Below are 22,636 nucleotides of genomic sequence, written 5' to 3' on the forward strand. Positions count from 1 at the left end.
TTAATATCGTCTTTAAATGTATTTAGGGAAAATAGTCAATCGTATACTCTTGTATTGTTTTAAATACGTCTTTGAGTGTACATATTTTAAACTACGGTGCTTTTTTCTTAACAACACAGTTTTCGTTTTCCCTCTCTGATAACGATGACGGTAAGTTTTATAAGACAATCAGCACAAACTGCATTAATCATGGTTGCATTTCGTGAAAAGTTGTTTTCATAGCAGTCTATTAAAGTTGGATCGGATAGCTTTTATCCTGTTGTTATCACCACTTGTTCTAATCCACATTCCGATGTCAATATGAGTGACCAAGATTCAAATACAGTGGTGTAGTAGGCCTAAGTGTACATGAACACATCAGGAAGGTTTTAGTTGTAAAAAGTATGATTAATGATATTGTATTCATTAGCTCTTAATTTGTAACTCTATACCAGTTCTGTTTGTGACTTGCTCCTTCACCCAAATGCATTTGTGATAGCCTCCAGCTCACCAGCAACCCTAATTAGGACAAGCAGTATAGATAATGGATGGATGTAATTTACAGTAAAAGTTGCACTCAAGGTCTTTGCATTGAACATGTGTGAGTATGTGCACAAGTTGCTTGACAGCGAGGATATTGCCTTTTGACTTTACGCACTGTATCATGTCACCACAGTTTGGAACCAAGCCACTCATGTGCCCAGAGGGACTGGAGAAGGCGGAGTCGTGCCATCAGGGGCCTGGGTAGGTGGGTCGGGAAAATTCTGACTGGGTGGTTTCACATGGAACGGAGGCATTTGAGTGGAGCCACACATGCCTGAGTCGTGAGAGGCCCAACTCCCCTTGGCTGGCTGGCATCCCAGAAGTACAGGCACAGAGGGTTTCGTGAGCACAAAGTCAAGCAAACGTTTAGAGGGAGTGAAGGAGATCCTGGTGGTTCTTTTTCAAAGGGTGTATTTTTATCCGCATAGAGAGCCGTTTGTTTTTTAAGCTGACAGCCATGGCGGATACAGGGGTCCAGAAGGAGCACGCAGCTCTGGCAGAGGTGCCCTGCGATGACGACGACATTGCCCTGGTAGCCGCCGCGGCGGAGCCGGCGATGGACGGGGGCAACCGCGTCGAGGATGGCACGAGCGAAGCTCAGATGAACGGCGTCATGGTTCTGGCCCTGCTCGACAAGATCATCGGCGTGGTGGACCAGATTCAGCTGACCCAGACGGGGCTGGAGGGGCGGCAGGAGGCCATGGAGAAGTCGGTGTCCACCATCCAGGCGGAGCTTTCCAAGCTGTCCAAGAGCCACCTGGGTACGTCCACCACCGTCACTAAGATGCTGGACAAGGTCCGCAAAGTCAGTGTCAACGTCAAGACGGTGCGCAACAACCTGGAGAAGCAGGCGGGCCAGATTAAGAAACTGGAGAGCAACGAGAGCGAGCTGCTCAAGAGGCGCAACTTCAAAGTCCTCATCTATCAGGTGAGTAGGGGCAACGATCGCAGTGGGCAACACTGAGAATCCTAAAACAGCAGCGAGAAAAATTCAAATCTAAATCATTGTCATATCACCTTAACTTGCTGTAGTTTATTTTGCTTCTTTGTTACTATGGCAACCTGGCAGCATAGCGCTTTGCTACCCTTACACAGCAGATAAAAGCACGCAGGCGGTACTTTGAGAAACATTTCTTTATTTACACATGGAATTTGCACTTGAAACACTACTCTGTATTATATATAAAAGATGTAAGTTAGCATTTGAACTCTTTTTTTTTTCTTCTTTTTTTAACCATAGCTCCGTCTGCTGGATATTCTCCACACAACTGACCCCTTACGCAACATTGACCGCATTCAATGTTGTTTGGTGTCGTGTGTAGGCAACTGTCGGCCACTCCCATTCCACAGGACTTCCATCATGATTAGCCAGCTAGACGCTATTAATACGTCGGTGTAAATAAAATTATTAGCCTCCCCAATGCTGGCCATGGAGCGAGGGTGGAGAGGATCGAGATAGAACTTGAGCCCCACCCCTAAACATAGTTGGCAGGCCGTCATGGCACAAGATGAAGATGTCGTGACAAGTATTCCAAAGGTCTCCCAGAGCACTCTGGGCTATTCGTACCTGTCGGCTGCTGCATTCGTTTGGAAACAAAAGTCATCAAATAAAGGCCACAATATGAGTTAAAGTGCGAGAGGGTGGCAGGGGGGGTGGTGAAGCGATAAAGCTACCGTCGCGAACTTGACACTCGCTGCTTGGTGCTCCGTTTTTAGCAGGACATGTTCTCACATCCGGCCCGGCTGAGGTTTAGTATTCAGCATTGCTTAACGTACTTCAAAAGGTTTGTCACGCATGCGTGAGTTTGTCGTGATCTGTTTCAGGAGGCCGAACGGTTTCCCCCCTTCCCCCGCCTGGGAATTTTGCAGCAGGAGCGGTTTGGCTTCACCGTTGGTATCTGTCAGAAATTCAACCGCGGGCATTAGGGCTGAATAAATGAGACCAAGCAGGTGGCCTGCATGCTTGACAATCGTCTACATTGTCGGCGTGTTTTCGCAAATATTTTGTAGGAAATAGTGGGCCGTACTGTTAAAAAAAAAAAATAAAAATTCAAAGCAACAAACTTCAATATTTTGGTTGTCCTTATTTCCGTCCGTATTTAAAGTCAGAAAGGGCCTGATTGTAGCATGTCTCTTAAAGATCATCCTTAGCGATTATCTTGGTGGTGTCAAGTGTGTGAAGAGTAAATTTTTTTCTATCCGGTCTGCTCAAAAAATGGTCAGGATGACAATTTGTAATTAATTTCCATGAGAGACTTCATCCACGTATGGCTTTGAGTTATTTGGAGTTGTGACCAAACATTTTTATTAATCAACACTAAAGCTGTTATCATTGTTTCAAGCCGATCCCGTTTTCTGAGCAGCTGTTGCGAGCTAGCTGCTATCACGCTATTTTTTCGCCCTCCCACTCTGTTCTATTTTTTGCCAGCTGGGATGAGCTGCGGAGTTTTTTTAATTTGATGGCCTGGCATGATATTGGCAGGCTCGCAACACTACATTGGCCTCCGTTGGAGTTTTACCACTTTCCTCTTTGTGTGTGTTAATGTGTTACTCTGGGACAAGTTTAGACTCCGAATCAGGTTAAGGATGAGATAAGGGTGAGGTACGCCGAGGTTACGGCAGCATGAATGTCAGTGGAACATACCGTAGACGAGTTCTTGTTGAAAGGCCTTTTTGTCATTGCGTGTGGTCGTCACTTCCTGACTTGAGCGCTTTGCTTTCCCGAAAGGACCTTGTAGCCTGGCTTGCTAATGCAGCGTTAACTATGGGTGTCGAATTTGAATCTGACATTAACTTCGTATCCATGCACCGAGAATAGATACGTTCGATAGCAACAACGGGGTGTCGTGAGGGAAATCATATGTACGGGTCCTCTGTTTTGAAGTTTGGTGACGTAACTTAAATTTGCTATGCTAACACATTTGGCAACTTAGAATTTCAGTAAATATTCCTGTGGACACTTCTAGGCAATAAATGCAGAACAAGTACAGTCAATTTATTGTACCATGTGGTGCTATGCTAACCTACTACAATAATCGTCATTGGGAGTCAATGGAAGTCTATTAAAAAAAAAAATATATATATATATATTTATTTATTTATTTTGTTAATTAAGTTTGTATTGTAGTTCTTGTTGTTTTAGTCTCAAGTTTAAATTCATTATATCCTGTGCACCTCAGTCTAATATGTTCACATGGTGTAAATTGGAATAGCAATTTCTCGATTCAAGATGGCGGCTAGTTCTAAAAAAAATAAAAAATAAATTCAATGTACAGCACGGACCAGTGAACTAAAATGGAAAATAATTCAATGTAAACGTTATTACGCGTTGTCTTTTTTTTTTTTTTAGGAAATGACCCTAATATCTGTGACAACGCAAAGTTTGGTTGAAGTTTCTTTTATGAGGACATCTGTGCTTTATTTAGAGTTTGGTGACTTTGCGCCGCATCGAATTAATTGTGTGGCTACATCCAGTCGATGATGTCTCGTGTCCACTGGGAACGTGCGAATGGAATCTGGGTGTGTTGCGGCTATTGCCGGCACGGCGCACCCTCATAGCGCAGCATGTCTCACTTATCGTCCGCTTGTCTTTTAGCCAAACTCATCAACTTCTCGGGTATCGCTCAGCACTGCGTTTGAGTGAATCAATCAGGTCCACTTGTTGCAATTGTTTCTTTATACTGCACTTAGCAAAGCGAACCTTCAAGCCAGACAACAGGAGAGCTCCAATTTAGCCTCGTGATTCATCGCACCGGCATCTCCCTTTCGCCTTCCTTCATCTCAGATCTTCCCCCCGTGCAGCTCGGACCTTTAACCCAGAACCTTTTCAGCGTCTTGTTTGCCACGCCGCTCGCACACTACGTCAATGTCTTCATTCCGTCTGTCTACGGGCCCATCATAGCAAAAATTCTGGATGACGTTTCTTCCGTGCGAGTGGAAATCTGTCTGACAGGCTTCACATATCACTGTTGCATGTCAGCTCGCATGGTCAGTCTTTCGTCTCTTATACAACTTCCAGTTATTGCATATTTGGATTCTCATATACGGGAAAAAATATGTAAATATTTTCCGCCCGTTTTTTTTTATACCATTTTTCTGTATATCTTACCTAATTAGGGTCATTTGTGTTTTGTTTTGTTTTTTTCCAAGAATTGCAAAATATTACCGTATTTCCCGGACTATAAGTCACTGTCATCTCTAATCTCGTTGCACACTTGAGTACAATGACAATAAAGAGATTTCTAATTCTAATTTCTAATTTTTTTTTTAACCATGCGGCTATTAAAACAATGTGGCTTTTCTGTGGATTTTTTCTTTCACCACTAGGGGCGCTCTAGAGTTCAGAAAATACACGAAATAAATCGCGATTTTTTATTTTTTCTCTTAGGTCTGTTTATTATACCGTAACACCGCATTCATTACAATACATTATACGGTAAACTACTTTTCTTTTATGGTGCTGCACAGAACGGGATGTTTGTTCGCAGTCCACCATTGGAAACTCTGAGGTGGAGAAATTGCTTCATACTACGTCAGATGAGTGCCTTATGTCAATATGAACGACACGGTCCAAGTGCGAAGGAGCCCGTTGCCTCATCATCAGCCAGCCAAACATTGACCAAAGCCGCCAGTTCTCACTGGGTTGCGAAGGGAAAAGGTTACGTTTTCCACCTCCCGGAATATGGTAGGGCTTCCCCAGTCGTGGAAAAAAAAAATACGGAACGCCTCCCCCGCCCGATGGTGGAGGACGGGGATGTCATATAACAACACCGTGTTAGTTACGTGGAATAGTGAGGCCTCTGTTTGGTGATTGTGGTATTTCCATGACTCACAGCAGAGTTGCTACAAAACTTACATTGATTGCACTCGGTTTCGGTTCAACGAGATGTGGACGGGATTCACAATCCCACACCCGAGCACACACAGGGAGCTTATTTTAGCCCTGTGGCGCTCTCTTCAGAGAGCTCCGGGTTCCAGGCGGAACACACGGACGTCCGACGCTCTCACGCGGCCTTCTGCCCGCAGGCCTGCATCACTCATTGTGGAAGCGGCGTGCACAGCTGCGAGGGGCAGACGGGAGTCGACAGCTGATCGCGCCGTCGAGGCCTCGTGTCGCACTGCCAGAAAAGGAAGCGGATTGTGCGTGATGGTGGAGTCTGGTCCGGAATGTTCATGTACATACAGACAGCAGTAAACACTATTATCGATATTTATTGTATGCTTACCAAATTTAGGCAGGCAATTCAGTCGCAATGATGTCAAATCATGTTAGGCATAGGTCATGGGTGGAGGCATGCTATATATGTATCTATATTGGGACAAGCTGTACATGTAATGACATTATACGGTCACAAGGTGGAAGCGTGGAATGCTTTCTGATATTTTACTGTCTATATTTAGCTCGATGAGAGTGAACTACAAATGAGCACAAAAAAGAAATCTTCATTTAGGATCGCTCAAAATCGAGTGTCATTTTCTTTGTAACCAAGTTCATATTGCATCATATTAGATCGTACCTCATGTAGTGGCCACTGAGTAAATATGATTTTACTTTTAATTCTAGGACCAACTTGCACTTTACATGTTTTTAATTGTATCTGCAAGCGGTACCGCATTTTATTTTTGTTTTTTGATACTGATTTAATTTAACAAAAATCGTTTGTTGCCATGGTGATACATACCATTTGTATAAATTGAAAAAGCTTACACACATGATGTCAAAATTTAGGTTGAGCCTGTAAAATCCTGTTATTAATTCTTTTTGTCTTGAAAAATGCATATTGTTTAGAATTTTACCATTTCAAAAGCAGTACCTTGGGGTTGTGAAAAATAAAATAAAAATTAAACAGAAACATTCATTTATTTCATACACAACGTAATTCAATATGCTTCACATTTTAAAAGTCTAAAAGCAGCTACAAACAGATTAAAGATATTTAAAAGCAAAGTGTAATCTAACATGCTTACTATAATTTACTATTATTAAAAAAAAAATTCTGTGATAAAGGATACCATTAATAGTTGAGTTGAGATATACGATTACAAAGTGCGGAAAATGCTTTTATGGGTGTCATTCACGGGAGTTTAGCTTAAATTGCTTTGTGACAGAAACTAATGATTTCATGATGATTTTCATAAAACTCACTCCTATAAAACCAGTTAGGCCAGTGCCGCAAACACACACAAACGCGCACGTTAGGCCAACCTTTCCATTAGATATGATTCACTTCACAGGAAACTTAAGTAATAGCCTCTCCTTCACTCGCGTTCAGTTTAAACCCTCACTTACACATAAACTGAGCATTTCATCATTTGTTACGTTTAAAATCAGGATGGTTTTCCCCCTGAAACACATTCCTCGATTGTTTTTTTGATAATTAATAAAACCTAGATAGTCTTTTAGATGTCAAAGATGATTTTGCAATTCATGCTGTACCTACATTAGCCAGTAGGTGGTAGTATGACGACAGAATAGCTTCAGGTTTAAACGCAAGCCCAAAGTGACAGAAAATATGATGTAGAATTATAGTTTTCCCCCAAAGTGTCAAACCGCTCTGATTTTAGCAGCATAGTCAACATTTAAAGTGCATAAATTTCCATTGCCGGGAAATACTATTTGACTCACTGTTCCCGTGTAGGTTTCCATAGAAACAGAAGCTGATTCTTGAGATGAGATCATACTGAAACAATTGCAAAATCCTTTGAAGGCTGTATATCGCTCTTTTATGGCATTAAAAAAAAGTCTGTTTTCAGTGTTTTCGTGTGGAAGTTGATGGCTCTAATTTATTGGATTAACGCTGGTGGGTGTGTGCGTGCGCGTGTGTGTGGGTGCATGTTCCTTTTACTTTGGCTTTTGTAGCTTTTATTTGCAGTTCCAAAATCAGACTCACTGTCATAAATGGCATCACACTAGTATGCGATTATCCGTGAATGTGTTTTTGCTTTTCCTTTGTCTTGAAGTTACTATTTTTAGATTTTACAGTAAGTAACTTTATACACGAAAATCCGGCGCTCACAAAGCCTTCATCATTTAAATTTTTTATTTCTTACTCTTTTAGGACCGTTATGCAGTCAATGGAATACAATTTTCAATTCTAACTGATTTTTTAAACAGGAAAAGAAAAATCTAAACCAGTTTTCCTTTTTGCTTGTTTTATTCCCATTTGCCTAAAATTTGTGTGGATATTTGAGAGGCTGTTGACAATGCTCCCCCCAATTCATTGGTTTCATTTCAGTGACAGAGACTCTGCACACTTTGCTTTTTATTCTAAATTCTAAATATACCAAATGTCATTTTGCCAGAAAAACTTTAATTAATCTGAAGCTCCCACCTCACGTCATCACTTTCGTCCGTGTGGCAGAAGCCGTCCATTTTGATTAATTAAGATGCTTCGACGCTCATCCCGGCGTAGCGTCGTCATGGTGTCAGCTGTTTGCCCTTTTAAACTGCACCAGCTGCGGCGGGCGAGGTGTGGAGCTGGTTGCCATAGCGACCAGGCTTCATGTTTACCTGTTGCCATGCAGCAGGCAAGGGGGGAGGGGGGGTTACGGGGTACGGGCAGTGTCCATGTATAGCGCTGAGTATCGGCTTGGCGGGTGGCCAGAGAAATGTCGGTTGGAATCCAGGGAGAGGAAAAGGCCAGCCCAGAATAAACCCGCGCAGACAGAAGCACACCACCCCGACCCAGTCCACTCCTCTCCACCGGGAGGGAATGTCCATTTTTACGCCTGGATCATATGTCACTGTCGGGCCTTTTCTTTCATCTGTCTGCTGTCTTGACAATTTGGATGATTAGATTCTTTTGTTGAATTGAAAAGCATTCTGTTGCAGAATTGTTACATGAATCGTCATTTATATTTGCGTTAATTCTCCTTTGGAAAAGAACGTTAGAGCTTTTAGATTGTGTAGGCGTTGTTGAGCGATGGTTGAAGAAGAACAGGAAAGAAGACGCAGAATGAAATGATTCTCTTCCCCTAAGCCTTGTTGCTTTGCAGATATTTTTTTAGATGTGGTTTTCGATAGATACCAACCAATGATGACTTGAGAGCCACTCAATGCAGCGTGGAGCCGCTGGATGGCACTCTACAATTGCTTTTTACACCCCATGACTCGGGATGACTCAGAAGCTTTCAATTTCACTCCTCACCCAGAGGGCAATCACTCTTTCAGCATGATCATTAAACAAACCTCACAGTCCTAATATGTTCCAAAATTAGGAAAGGGATTTGCATTTCAGCACTTATGAACGTAGTCTAATCCGTGTCAATTCTGTTTGTCCAATTCCATCTTTTCAGGACCAAATGAAGGCCGCAAAGACACCGAAGGCGGTAGAGCCGGTCGCTGAGGACAGGACGGTGGAGGGTCTCCAGCAGATACCCGAGGAGGGCGGCGAGGGCCAGCCGGCCAACCTCAACTCGGACGAGGAGGTGGAGATCGAGGAGATCGTGGAGGAGTCTCGAACCAAGCGCCTGCAGCGCTCCACCAAGAGGCAAGTGGACAGCATCAAGAAGGCCTTCTCCAAGGAGAAGATGGAGAAAACAAAACTGAAGACCAAGGAGAACCTGGAGAAGACCAAGCAGAAGACCCGCGAGAACCTGGAGAAGACAAGGCAGAAAACCCGCGACAACCTGGAGAAGACCAAGCACAACCTGGAGAAGAAGATGAGCAAACTTGGAACCCGCATGACCCCCAACGTGGAACGCCGGGTCAAGATGAAGACCTCCAAGGAGAAGGTGAAGAAGTCCCTCACGCCCGACCACACCGTCTACGCCCGCTCCAAGACCAGCGTCTACCGCGTGCCCCCCTTCACGTTCTACGTCAAGAAGATCCGCGAGGGCGTGGAGGAGGTGGAGTTGGCGGACCCCGACGCTACCGCCGAGGAGACGGAAGCGGGGGGGCTGCCCGGGGGCGAGGAGAACGGGCTGGGCGTGCACATGGATGTGGAGGAGGGGCAGCTGGTAAACGTAGACAGCCTGGAGATGGAGGCCATGCTGAAGGACCCTCAGCTAGTCACGGTGGAGGCGGACCACCTAGAGAAGACCCAACGTGACTAGAGAGTCCATCCCCATGAAAGGTAGAGGAAACACGGAATCATCATGAGGACACATCAGTAGCCATGAGGACTCGATGCAAATATTCACATCTGTTCCATTTTGTTGTTTTTTTTTTAAATATCCAAAAGCTTTTCATACTCACTTCACTTTTCCACCTTTAAAGGAAAACTAAGTAATGCTAATAGGCTAATAGGCTTTTTACACAGGACCGGTTTGTGCTTTTTGCTTGTCGTTTTCATGAATGGAATGCCAACTAGGATGACAAAAAGGTATAAATATTCTTTGCTGTTGTGCTGTATAGTAATATATTTGCCGTGTACGGCGTGCACACGCAAGTGGCGAGGGTAACGGGAAGTCGGCTGGAAGGTGTCAGGGTAGGTCTCAAGGTGCTCCTGTGCTCAAAAGATTGGTGGGCATTTGATGGAATTACGTTGAGGGATTTTGGACATTATTAAGTGATATTTATAATGGCATAGTTACACTGGATGTTCTGAACTCCTCTTTCCACGCCAGTTTTGTCCAGAACAGAATGCACAGTGGATATAAAAAGTCTACACACCCCTGTCCAAATATCAGGTTTGCTAGAAAAAAAAAGGAGAACAAAAGATAACTCATTTAAATATGTTTTCCTCCATTAATGGATCTTATAATCTGTTCAACTCCAAAAATGTAAATTCTTTCAGTAGGGGAATTAAAAAAACAAAAAAAACAACTGATGTTGTGCGCATGTGCCTCCCCCTTTCACTTCAATGTGTTACTTGATGGGTGTCAGTCAGCCCAAATATTTTTACACAAACTATTTACATGACTATTTTACATATCTGATGTGATCATTGTGCCCATTCCTCCTTGAGAAAACTATTATCCTTTCTGTAGTGTCCAAACTTAAGTACGTTTAAATTATAGATGAAAAAGAAAAAAAATCTGTTCACAATTGCATTCATTGTACATTGAAGAAAAAAAAACTGCAGTTTTGAGAACCCGAGCGAGGTTTCCATAATTGGAGTGCAATTATTGTGAACGCGCAGCAAGCCGGCAATGTTCCAATGTCCACTCCCCCCCCAAAAGGTACATAGGTGCAGAACATCCATTTTCTATACTGAGAGACCGTTGAGCGTGACCTTGTTTTGGTTGCTCACAAGCCCACCGTGTAGCACAGGAGGTCATTCAAGCAGTCAATGAGCTGCAGAATTCAATTAACGAGAGTGCTCCCTTCGAGCAACGTGCAGAGTAGAGAACAGAACAGTGAGAACCAGAAGATATATGAAGTGTGTATGTGTGTGCTTGTGCTGTTGTAAGGAGTATAATACAATACAATACATGTTTATCTGCAATACACTCGACAGCGATTGAATTGTAGCATTAAGCAGAACTACAATAGGATCAGGAAAGGACTCATAGTTTGTATGCATTAAAGATTGAAATAATCAGTTGCTGGTGTGTGTACGGCATTGTTTTTGTCAATCAAGCATTGATTTACATGTGAACTATAGTATTGTATTAAGGAAATCCACAAAGTGCTGTAAGTACTGTACTCTAAATATTCTATTTCTGAGTGCATGATTGTCTTTCCCCAAACCTGGCTAAACATGAAACTTGCAAAAAGACTGGACTCGTTGTTCAATATGGTACATTTGAATAATAAAAGTGTGCATATTTTTCTCCTTTGCGTTTTTTTTAATTTGTCTTTATCTGTCTTTATCTTATTTGCGTGTGGGTGGACTATTCAAGATACTAATTAGTATTATTTTGACACATAACTTGTTTATAAAATTTCAGCAATATTCCTGTGTGCTGCTAACATACCAAATATATCATCACTACGTTCAATGTTGCTATCTCTTCTAAGCATTGATCCACGGGGTCAAAAAATGAACGGCAACAGCGTCGATGACGTCATCGCTGCCAGTAATTCAGATGACTTCCAGACTGGCTGTTGCGTCGAGCTGTTTATACCCCCTCGGTTAATAACGCTATTTAAACGCGATTTGGAGGGAGGTGTTTCTTAAAGGAACAGCGCAGTTGTGACAACAGCGAAACACGACGAGACACACTAGAACATCTAAACCCCGCCTTTTCTTCATTCTGATTGGCTAAAGCACTTGGCGTTTGGTGACTATTGACGGACGGAGCTGTCAGTTAAGCAGATAATGGAGTTAGTTTGACTGGAAACGCCGCAATGTATACAGGCCAGGGCTTCGGACGTGAGACCTCGACGACGAGGGCGGATAACTTGTGACACTTTTCTGCGTCTTTTTCTATTTACTCCCTTGTTTCTTTTTGTGTGTAAAAGTAGTGAGGGCTGGCAGGGTTATCGCTCGAAACTTCCTGAAGGAGCAAGTTTATTACAAGTCAGGTAAGCAGCCGTAACGACGACTTACGTATCTGTTATTTTGATGGAGTTGTTGTTGTCATACAGTTTTATTGTCCATAGTCGATTTTTTCCCCTCCAATGATTAGAAGAAATACTGTTATTTATTTTATATACACACAGTTCAGCTCATAATGTACGCTGGCGTAATATTTGAGGTTACATAAGTTTCGTTCGCAAAATATGATTCCAAAATGGCCCTGCTGCTTAAAATAAAACCTCAAATCGTTGTTTTAACCACGTTGTCACTAAGAATTGTTGGTAAAATAGAATATTGTTTTATGAGATATGAATTGGCGAGCTGCGTGGTTTGGTCACGCCCATCTCCATCTTTGCTGCAGGACAACATGGCTCTGCTTGCACTGTCTGCTTACATAAAGTCATAAAGCACTCACGACTAGCTCACCTATCCAAGCAAAACACGAGCAATTCTCTTGCAAACATGCTCAGCGTTTTAGTACTTGCATCTGAATAGCACTTTTATTATAGTCCACGTGTGTGTATTTTATTCCAAGCTCTGATTGGCTAAAATGGTCCTACGCCAATCTGTCTTTTTTTCATAACGCTCATAAAATGAAGACTTTTATTCTTGCGGTATAACTACTTAATTCTTCAGTGCGAAAAAGCCAAAATTACAGCCTACAAAGGGGTTGTCATGTAAACACTGTTTAATGAATGCATTCAGAAGGAAAAGCTTTTGTTGATCCCGCCTGAGAATGCTGCAGCATGCTGTAAAAACATCTGGTGGATACAACCTGCCTCTTGCAGCTAATTGTTAATCAATGAAGCCATCTCAAAACTCTCGAGTTACAACTACACAACTGTAACGTCAAGCCTTGCTGTGGCTTTACAACAGACGGGCGACAGAAAGAGCCGTTGAGCAGCTGTTTCTTTCAGTTGACAGGAAGTGAGCATCCTGAAAGCGTTCGCTGGTATTTCATTTGATGTTTTTAGACTCGCGTCGGTCAAGATGGCCCAGTGGAACCAGTTGCAGCAGCTGGAGACCAGATATCTGGAGCAGCTCTACCACCTGTACAGTGACAGCTTCCCCATGGAGCTGCGGCAGTTCCTCGCGCCCTGGATTGAAAGTCAGGACTGGTGAGTGACGAGTCGGACTGGAACAAAAACGAGCTTGAAATGGCGTGAACTGTAAACAATTACATTTGTTTTGCACAAACCACTTCCTGCACGATCATAACCACGACCTTACGATTAACAAGAAAGTTGTTCAACGGTAATTCGTTGTTTTCTTCCTCCTTTTTGACGCCTTAATGAGAATTAGCAATCTCATGAGCCAATGGTCATAATTGGTATGATTCTGCCTATTCTGGTTTTTACTCTTTGTAAATACTGCCTTAAATGTTTTGTTTGAAATAATTAAAAAAAATGTTTACCTTACTTTTTCTAAGACATCAAATGCTCAATAGTGATCTTTTTTTTGTATGTACCCACGCCGCCCCTCTAATGTAAATTCCTTTTTTTTTTTTTTTGTAATCCCGAAAGGACTTTTGCCGCCAACAAGGAGTCTCACGCCACCCTGGTGTTCCATAATCTCCTGGGCGAGATAGACCAGCAGTACAGCCGCTTCCTGCAGGAGAACAACGTCCTCTACCAGCACAACCTGCGGCGGATCAAGCAGCACCTGCAGAGCAAGTACCTGGAGAAGCCCATGGACATCGCCCGTATCGTCGCCCGCTGTTTGTGGGAGGAGCAACGGCTGCTGCAGACGGCTACGGCTGCCGCGCAGGTCCGAAAGGACATACCTTGATTAGTTTTTAACGGTACGGATGATTTTATGACATAGGTTCAACTCTTTGCCATCAGGACGGACAGGCCGCCCACACCACAGGGACGGTGGTGACGGAGAAGCAGCAGATTCTGGAACACAACCTTCAAGACATAAGAAAACGAGTGCAGGTTTGTTTTGACATTAGCACGTGTACATTGCGGCTCTGAGGTTCAGGGTTCGAATCTCGGCTCCAGTCTTATTTTAATGCAGCATTTTAATTTTATGTGCAAGATTTTTTTTCAGTTCTTATTAATAGATCATTGCAGTTGGAGGCTGAGTTAGTAATTCTCTAGTTACGTTTCCTCACATGATTCCAGTCAAGTTGGGTTCTGTGAGCACGCCTGCCAAAATGTCATTTTAATAAATTAAGATTTTTGTAGAAAAGGTTCATCTTGGTCACTATTTAAAATGTCCTCTTGCATCCAACAGGACATGGAACAGAAGATGAAGATGCTGGAGAACCTGCAGGACGACTTTGATTTCAACTACAAGACACTGAAAAGCCAAGGAGGTAATCGATTCACATTTTTAGAGTTTTTGCTTTAAATGTGTCCGCAACTCTAAATCGCTTGTTTTGTTTGCAGAGCTGAACCAGGACCTGAACGGGAATAGCCAGGCGGCAGCGACCAGGCAGAAAATGGCTCAGCTGGAGCAGATGTTGAGTACCCTGGACCAGCTCAGACGAGTGGGTGTTCCGACATATGCCATCGTCGCTCATTAGCCACAGCGGTTGTCTTGACAATGTTTTTTTTTGCAGCAAATTGTGACAGAGATGGGAGGCTTATTGACTGCAATGGACTACGTGCAGAAGAACTTGACAGACGAAGAACTGGCCGAATGGAAGCGACGACAGCAAATCGCCTGCATCGGAGGTCCGCCTAACATCTGCCTCGACCGCCTCGAAACATGGTAAGTAGAAAATGGATTATTTTGGGGTCACTGGCCTGACCAGATTATTTTGGTCAATGTCCTTCTCATTCTGAGCCGCTCAACATTTCCCAACAGGATCACGTCCTTGGCCGAGTCCCAACTCCAGATTCGGCAACAGATCAAGAAGCTGGAGGAGCTTCAACAGAAGGTGTCCTACAAGGGAGACCCCATCGTCCAGCACCGGCCTGCACTTGAGGAGAAAATCGTGGACTTGTTCAGGAACCTCATGAAGAGGTATCGCTGAGGGACGAACACGCATTTTGCTTGAAGGAAAACCAAAAATGTGCGTGTCATTATGTTGTTGTGGCTCAACAGCGCGTTTGTGGTCGAGAGACAGCCGTGCATGCCCATGCACCCGGACAGACCGCTGGTCATCAAAACAGGCGTGCAGTTCACAAACAAAGTCAGGTAAGATTGAGAATGTGCTCCACGTCATTTCACGTAGGGACACAAGTCTTGGGACGCTTTTCGAAATGCATGAGCAACATTAAACACCTTTGGAATGAACTAGAAACGAGATGGCAATGGTGGCCCATATCCATCCTTGATCCAATTTCCGAGGTCGTGTCCCAATACTTTTGATCATCAAGTTTGGCTTCCTACCTATGAAGTGCAAGATGTTCTAATTCACATGATTATTCTTCCAGGTTACTTGTTAAGTTTCCGGAGCTGAACTACCAGCTGAAAATTAAAGTGTGCATTGACAAGTGAGTTTTTAAAATAATGATTATTCTTATATTCTCACCCAAGCCTTCCTGTCGAATAAAACGTCAGAACTGTTTTCCATTTTTCAGGGAGTCTGGGGACGTGGCTGCAATCAGAGGGTAAGCTTTCCAAACACTTACATTCGGACGTTCACATGGACGATTCAAAGTCTCACTTCCTGCTTGTCGCTTTTCGATCCAGGTCCAGAAAGTTCAACATCCTCGGCACGAACACCAAAGTTATGAACATGGAGGAGTCCAATAATGGCAGCCTGTCGGCCGAGTTTAAACACCTGGTGAGTTGCAGGCGTCTGCTCGCGTCAGCGCTGACAAAGCACACTTCCTCACGGCGGAACCCCCGACTTCCTGTTTGTTGCAGACCCTCCGAGAGCAGCGGTGTGGTAACGGCGGACGCACCAATAGTGACGTAGGCACCACGGCGACACCGCCACAAAATCGCGTGCCACCGCCACACTTTTGCACTCACGTAAGGTGTGTTCTCTGTTAGGCGTCTCTTATCGTCACTGAGGAGCTCCATCTGATCACCTTTGAGACCGAAGTCTATCACCAAGGCCTGAAGATTGACCTGGAGGTAAGTGAAATGGCTGAGACGTTGCCGGTTGACTTCAAAGCGCTACAGTGAATCCTTGCCAAGCCCAAATTCACAAGTAGGAGGGCCCTGCGAAACAGAAAGAGAAACCTTTTGTAAGAAGGAACAACGATGATGCAGCAAAAGCAGGAAACACATTGCCTGTTTCAAGGAATACGTCCCTGAATTCCCATTTATGCATTTCTAAGTCACGCCACATTCTCCTCACTAGATGCTGACTTTACGCTATCTGACAGTGTTGCAGCGTTTTGTCTCATTCCAGGAATGTGCTCTCGTCTGACTTTGTGACGACGTCAAACACAAACACAAACACACAAACATACTCAATCATTTTTAGCAGTCAGTCAGTGTGCGAGAAACAGCTGCAGTCAGTCAGTGTGCGAGAAACAGCTGCAGAAAAATGCAGAAAAATCTCTCTGCGTATATTTTTGCTATTTCCGTATTGCCACAAGATGGCGCCAAAGCCCCGGCTAGTTGGAAAGTATTCATTAGTGTCAAAGCAGAAGACACAAATGTGTCTGTGTTTGCTTATCAGTGGCGAGTAAAAAGCTCAAGATAACAAATGATTGAAGTCTTGTTATGATTGACAATTAATATTTGAACAGGCCGTGAAGTTGTTTAAGGCATTTATTTTTACTGGTAATCTTGCAAGATGATTTATGAATGACGATCAAATTTTGGGGGATCCTCGTTTGGATCTCGTCTGGACTCTTTTAGAAGAAAGGGCACAAAAATACGCGGATAGGAAGGAATAGTTTTTCAGTAAATAGTCACGAGTTCGGTTTTACATAAAAAACGGGCGTGTAGCTTTTACTCACCATCTCGCAACTCGTGAAATGAGCATCGGCAGGGCTTAACTGTGTTAGTGAGAAGTCATAATAACTACACAAGTCTGGAGTGGAAAATTTGCAAAGAGTGAACTGAGGCCTAATTTCCAACACTTGCAGACGCATTCGCTGCCCGTGGTGGTCATATCTAACATCTGCCAGATGCCAAATGCCTGGGCGTCCATCTTGTGGTACAACATGCTCACCGACCAGCCAAAGGTAAGATGACGACACCCGCGTGTTGGAAGCCACTGTCGGGGGAAGCAAAAGAAGCGCTAGAGTGCTGTGCATCTTCGTGCAGAATGTCAACTTTTTCACCAAGCCGCCGGTGGGGACGTGGGACCAGGTGGCTGAGGTGCTCAGCTGGCAATTCTCGTCCACCACCAAGCGAGGCCTGACCATCGAGCAGCTCACCACGCTGGCCGAGAAACTGTTAGGTGAGTCCGTTCAAACGTATTTGTTTGCTTGTTGTCCATTTACAAAGTGCGCACTGATTGCAAAGTAGTTGACCACTACAGGCCGTATTCTTTTTTTTTTTGATGACGACTATTACACCAACTACTGTTATTTAACTGACGATATGGCGCCACAAAACATTTAGTCAAATCGAACAAGCGTGGACATATCGGGGTCTTCAAAGTATTGTGAAGGTGTTGTAACTTGCGCTGGCTCTTTCACTTTAATGCCTGCTATAGTATGAAAGCGCAGACACGGAACTGCGAGTCAAAGTTTGTCAGCGTTGGTATTAGGAACGTTGAATACCAGAAAGAGCGACACACGGCTGTGGATCCCGATCAGCCGCACAGATACGAAAGTCCAAAAACAATGATTCCTTGTTTGTGGTACTGTTGCCCTTTCAGGGATTGGCAGAGCCTAAACAATGTCTGTTAGTGTACTAAGCTTGGTCTTTGCTAGTCGAAACTAAGTGTGCGAAAGGGTACAAAAGATATGGAAGTGCTGTGCTTCAGCAAAATAAAAGGTCACCGCAATAAACCAATTTAGCTCAAGTCCCGATGTCGTGTTATCTGCCAAAGAGGCCCCTTCACATATCAGGCTTATTATACAGTAATACCCCACTATATCGCAGAATTTCCTGTAAAACGGATGTAAGTTACAATTCAGCATGTGTAAGAGGCTTTTTTAACTGTAAAACAAAAAATTGGTTTTATTCCATAAGTCCATATTTTCTAAAAAAAATTTTGATTGGAATTTATTAGTGTTCTACCGGAGTTTTTTTTTTTTAAGGGGAGTGCGTTATAATTGTCCCATTGTGCCTTCAGGGCCGTCTGTCAACTACTCCGGCTGTCAGTTTACGTGGGCCAAGTTCTGTAAGGTACCTCAGCACGCTCTTCCTCATGTTCGACTCCCACGTTGTCGCTAACATGATCTGATTTTTTTTTCATTTATTGCCCTGCAGGAGAACATGGCTGGCAAAGGATTTTCTTTCTGGGTGTGGCTGGACAACATCATCGACCTGGTCAAGAAGTACATCCTTGCACTGTGGAATGAGGGGTAAGGGGGGATGTTTAGACCCTCTGCTTGTTTTGGACTTAAAAATATGAACCTTTTTTTTTTTACCTTCAGGTACATCATGGGCTTCATCAGCAAGGAGAGAGAGAGGGCCATTCTCAGCCCCAAACCGCCCGGCACCTTCCTTCTGCGCTTCAGCGAGAGCAGCAAGGAGGGCGGCATCACGTTCACGTGGGTCGAGAAAGACATCAACGGTGAGGCATGCATGCTTATTTATACTTGACAATGGATGCACTGTACATTATGTATCAAAGGTTGGAGGATGCCTAATGAGATGTACGATATTGTATTTTGTCGTGACGCCGAGCAACTCTATTCTCTCAGGCAAGACTCAAATCCAGTCAGTGGAGCCATACACCAAGCAGCAGCTCAACAACATGTCCTTCGCCGACATCATCATGGGCTACAAAATCATGGACGCCACCAACATCCTGGTTTCCCCCCTCGTGTACCTCTACCCAGAAATTCCCAAGGAGGAAGCCTTCGGGAAGTACTGCAGGCCGGAGGCGGCTCCCGAACCCGAGTTGGGAGACTCCACAAGTAGTACGTCTCTGCTTATTTGTGTCATAATAAGAATACTGTGCATTTTGTATTTTAACGTTTTTTTTTTTTTTTAATCTTCCTTCAACAGTCATTCAGCCGTACTTGAAGACCAAGTTTATCTGCGTTACACCGTGAGTATGAATTTTTACTTCCTTCTGTGCCCATGTTTCGATTTTTGCCAAGAGTCCAGTGCCTCTGCTTCCCTTTTATTATTTGAATGAATAATGTTGAAAAAAAATCTGAACAGTCCGAGTCAATACACACTCTGGATCTCTGACACGCATTTACATTATGGGCTCTATTTTCATGAGCGGCGTAAATCCTGTCTACATAAGGAGGGCTGTGCCGCAGTGGGTGTGGTCACAGCCGACGTCAATCGAGGCTAATCAAAGCAGCGGAGATCGGTCTGCCAAATTGGCCAACAACCGCAGTGAGCCTGATATGAAAATCGGGATCCGCGGGTATTTTGTCTGTGTACGAAAATAGAGCCCTATGTGCGTGTTTGTTTGGAAAAACGGATGTTTCCGTGATATTTTTCTGTCTGTACAAGAATGGTGTGTGTTTGCGTGTGCGTGTGAGTGGACGTCCTGTTGTTTTAATTACTGATAAATGTTAACGTTCCGTGCGCCTTTGTGGATGGATTCGATTTGACAAATCAACCTAATGTGATGTTTATGTACTGCGGTTGGCTTTAAGTACGGTGGTGTCAAAGGCTAAAAAATGACGGGATTAAGAGAAAAATATATTTTTGAAAGACTTGTTTATGATCAATTGGTCAGCAGAGCCCATTGTGAGTAACAATGCCACGCGTTGGTTAAGTGTATGGACGGATTGATTGTCAGGTGATTTCCACTGTTGAGTCCTTAAAAAAGCAAATTTGCTGTTTGAAAGTCACATAATACAAAAAAAGACCACACACGCCTGACCTGTCTCCGTAGGTGTCCCTCCGTGTTCATGGACTTTCCGGACAGTGAGCTGCTTGGGAACGGATTCCCGGGGTATGCGCTTTGGTGGGGCGGGGCATGTAGGGAATCTGTGTGTGTGTGTGTGTGTGTGCGTGTCACTTAATGTGTCTGTAGTCAACTCACTCATCAACACTATCGCAAAGCAGTGCTCACAAAGCTTTGGACATTTCCACAACTGTGTGCTTTCACCAAGGTTATTGTAGTTAACGGAAAATAAATGGAAAAAAAGGTTGCATTTTAAAAAATCCAATCTAAGTGAAACGTATTTACATTTACAAAACTAACAAAAAGTAGGATTATTGTGAAAATGTCTATCTCGGTATTACTGCACGGCCGTTAGTTGGAAGACAGAAGGTTGAACAGTCGTCTGGGAGTTGTGGTCGCTTTACTGTGTGTCACTTAGAAGTGACTTAATCTGGCGGCCCAAAATAAAAAAAAGTGCCAAATGATATGATGTGGCATCAAGGCGACAACCCGATCTAGCTTGCTGCCAATCTATCCTTTTTAAATTATTTTTTTTTAAGATGGCTATCTCACTAGCTATTTAGCGTTCCAATTACTTCTCAATAGGAATTTGCTCTACAAATCGTCTTTAGAAGTTGGCAACTTGCCAAACATGCGATAAAAAGCAAGAGCATTCTAGCTTGATTCAAGACGTTAAAGACGTGAGGATGCATCCAACTTTTGAAGCAGTTTCATGCGCTGCAACGATTCTTCTTCAAACTTTGCGGATTGTTATGCAGTAACTGTATTTGGTTCGTCGATGGTTGTTTTTAAAATGTTTGAAAATATATTGGTTGAGTTTTTACAACGGAATACTCGTCATGTTTTTTTTTTTTTTTTTAATCTTACCCAAATGAAATACACAATAAAAGAATGACAATTCTAAAACGAATAAGAAAAATAAACTGAGACTAAACCGTCTCTAAAAAACGAACTCAAACTAACTACTATTACAGAACAAAACCCAAAACGAAAGAAAAACTATTTTAACCACGACTTTCACAAAGCGAAAGTATGTAAAATGACTAGTGGGCGTGGCACGTGTGGAAACTTCATTCCGATTGTCCCTGACACTTTTACAGCTCTGATCCGAATATTGACGTGGCGTTTATGCAGAAGTGGGATTTGTTCACTTCGTTTTGACACAGGAGGGCAGAAGTGTGTGTTGAACATCACGCCCATGTCCCGACGTTCCCTTATACACGGGCGCCATTCCATGTGGGTCGACATTTATATTAGCTGCCATATTGTAACAATTCCATTTCACCACAACAAGGTGGGAGAAGTGAATAGCAAAACTTCACGACCCCATCCGTTGTCACCCAATCCGTTGCCATTTTTGTCTCACGAGCAGCTAACCTAATAGTGTGTCAGCATGCTTGTGTGTCCATCGCTGTTTTCTGACGCCAGTGATGTCATTGCTTGTTTTTGGGTTTTTTTGGTTTTGTTTTTCTCTCGCCAGCACAAACTCGGGCAACACGAGCGACCTTTTCTCACTCTCACTGTCCCCGCGCACGCTGGACTCGCTGATGCCCAATGAAGCGGAGGCTAATCCAGCACATCTGGGTGAGTTGGGAACAAACACACACTTGTCGTACACGTTATACAATCAGCTGCCGCAATGTTGGCTACATCTTATGCCGGCGGTTTAATTCGATCCGTGAACCCCGTTCTCGAAACGTCTTTCCAAATGTAGCGTGTTTTTAATAAAAAAATAGCACTCTACAGATGTCATGCTTTGCAGTAATTATTGTGCTTCTTTTTCTTGTTTGCGCATGTGTGCACCTTAGCCACTAGAGGGCAGTGTTATGAATACAGACATACTCCATTTAGATTCAACGATGAAACGCAGAAGAAGGTTGCAATTTAGCTGATGTAATATTAGTTGTTTTGCAGAGGATAAAGAATATATGGCTGCGGGTTTTGTTTTGTGTTGGTATTAAGTCATTTAAAGGTTTAGTTTTATTAGCGTAGCCGTAGTGTGTTCTGTTAGTTAGCATTAGGCTAGCAGACTTTTGGCAAATTTATGTGCTGTCGTTAAATGCAGATGTATTTTTCCGAAGAAAAAAAAAGTCAAACCAAAAACTAACTCGGCTGCCTTCCTTGTTCCTCCACAGAATCGCTGACTCTGGACATGGATGTGGCTTCACCCATGCATGTGAACACGTCCAACTTGGTTTGATTTTAGATAGAGTGAATGTTTGCTAAAAGATGATAACAGATGTTTTACTGTTGATGCGTCCATCACATTCAGCGTCTGCTCACGTGTGACTAATTTTTGGTATGTTCAAAAATGAATATGTGTATCGTGAGAGATTCATTGTCTTATAAGCTATGTCATTATCTTGAAAAAAAAAAATTGTCTCTCACTTTTCACCCCTGCCAAATGGAATGATGCAAGCGTAGTGGTTGCCATTTTTACCATATTCATCTTCAAGCACTCTGAAAAAATATGTACATACATACTTTTTATTGATCTTGTGCTATCAACACATTTGCTTTGGATCTTGCCTGATTTATATTTTCTTTCTCCTCATGTGTGGTGTTAAAAATCTCTACATCTATTTCCAAATGACTGTTTGGAGCACAACTGCCACGTTAGACAATTTGTTTCTCATACACAAAAACAAATGTAACTGTTACTATTCATTATATTTAGTCAATAAAAAAAACAAATTCACTGTGAAATGTCTCATTGTACCAGTGTATTAATGTTTAACAATCTATCTCTCCATAGTAACGTAAGAAGTTAACTCAGACATGATTTGTAGGGGCTTGCTTGTCAGGT

The 22,636-nt window shown here is 43.2% G+C and overlaps 2 protein-coding genes across 3 annotated transcripts; both read left to right on the forward strand.

Annotated features, from left to right (window-relative positions):
* Positions 1–905: 905 nt before the first annotated feature.
* On the forward strand, positions 906–11,237 carry cavin1a (caveolae associated protein 1a). Its single transcript, XM_088317053.1, has 2 exons — positions 906–1,450; positions 8,818–11,237. Exons 1-2 carry the CDS (start codon positions 980–982, stop codon positions 9,574–9,576), a joined length of 1,230 nt encoding a protein of 409 aa, XP_088173179.1. The 5' UTR covers positions 906–979; the 3' UTR covers positions 9,577–11,237.
* Positions 11,238–11,722: 485 nt separating this feature from the next.
* stat3 (signal transducer and activator of transcription 3 (acute-phase response factor)) lies at positions 11,723–22,537 on the forward strand. Of its 2 annotated transcripts, XM_088316225.1 has the most exons (24): positions 11,723–11,932; positions 12,902–13,045; positions 13,451–13,694; positions 13,772–13,864; positions 14,166–14,247; positions 14,321–14,421; positions 14,494–14,645; positions 14,742–14,900; positions 14,982–15,074; positions 15,314–15,373; positions 15,461–15,490; positions 15,573–15,666; positions 15,750–15,797; positions 15,879–15,962; positions 16,928–17,026; positions 17,109–17,244; positions 18,088–18,140; positions 18,225–18,319; positions 18,392–18,531; positions 18,662–18,880; positions 18,969–19,011; positions 19,819–19,878; positions 21,311–21,414; positions 21,966–22,537. In XM_088316225.1, exons 2-24 carry the CDS (start codon positions 12,918–12,920, stop codon positions 22,028–22,030), a joined length of 2,382 nt encoding a protein of 793 aa, XP_088172351.1. In that variant the 5' UTR covers positions 11,723–11,932; positions 12,902–12,917; the 3' UTR covers positions 22,031–22,537. The 2 variants fall into 2 exon arrangements, with proteins under 2 accessions (XP_088172351.1, XP_088172352.1); XM_088316226.1 differs by lacking the exon at positions 19,819–19,878.
* The last annotated feature ends 99 nt before the right edge of the window (positions 22,538–22,636 follow it).

The sequence above is a fragment of the Idiotropiscis lumnitzeri genome, chromosome 15 (genome assembly GCF_059441095.1).
Source record: "Idiotropiscis lumnitzeri isolate Australia: NSW breed Sydney's pygmy pipehorse chromosome 15, RoL_Ilum_1.0, whole genome shotgun sequence".
Taxonomy (NCBI): domain Eukaryota; kingdom Metazoa; phylum Chordata; class Actinopteri; order Syngnathiformes; family Syngnathidae; genus Idiotropiscis; species Idiotropiscis lumnitzeri.

Excerpts from the sequence above, each read along its gene's own strand:
- cavin1a (XM_088317053.1), top strand. The coding sequence starts at position 980 with ATGGCGGATACAGGGGTCCAGAAGGAGCACGCAGCTCTGGCAGAGGTG. Across the intron at positions 1,451-8,817 it reads TCAAAGTCCTCATCTATCAG|GACCAAATGAAGGCCGCAAA; the intron begins GTGAGTAGGGGC and ends CCATCTTTTCAG.
- stat3 (XM_088316225.1), top strand. The coding sequence starts at position 12,918 with ATGGCCCAGTGGAACCAGTTGCAGCAGCTGGAGACCAGATATCTGGAG. Across the intron at positions 18,881-18,968 it reads GTTGGGAGACTCCACAAGTA|TCATTCAGCCGTACTTGAAG; the intron begins GTACGTCTCTGC and ends TTCCTTCAACAG. Across the intron at positions 19,012-19,818 it reads AAGTTTATCTGCGTTACACC|GTGTCCCTCCGTGTTCATGG; the intron begins GTGAGTATGAAT and ends CTGTCTCCGTAG.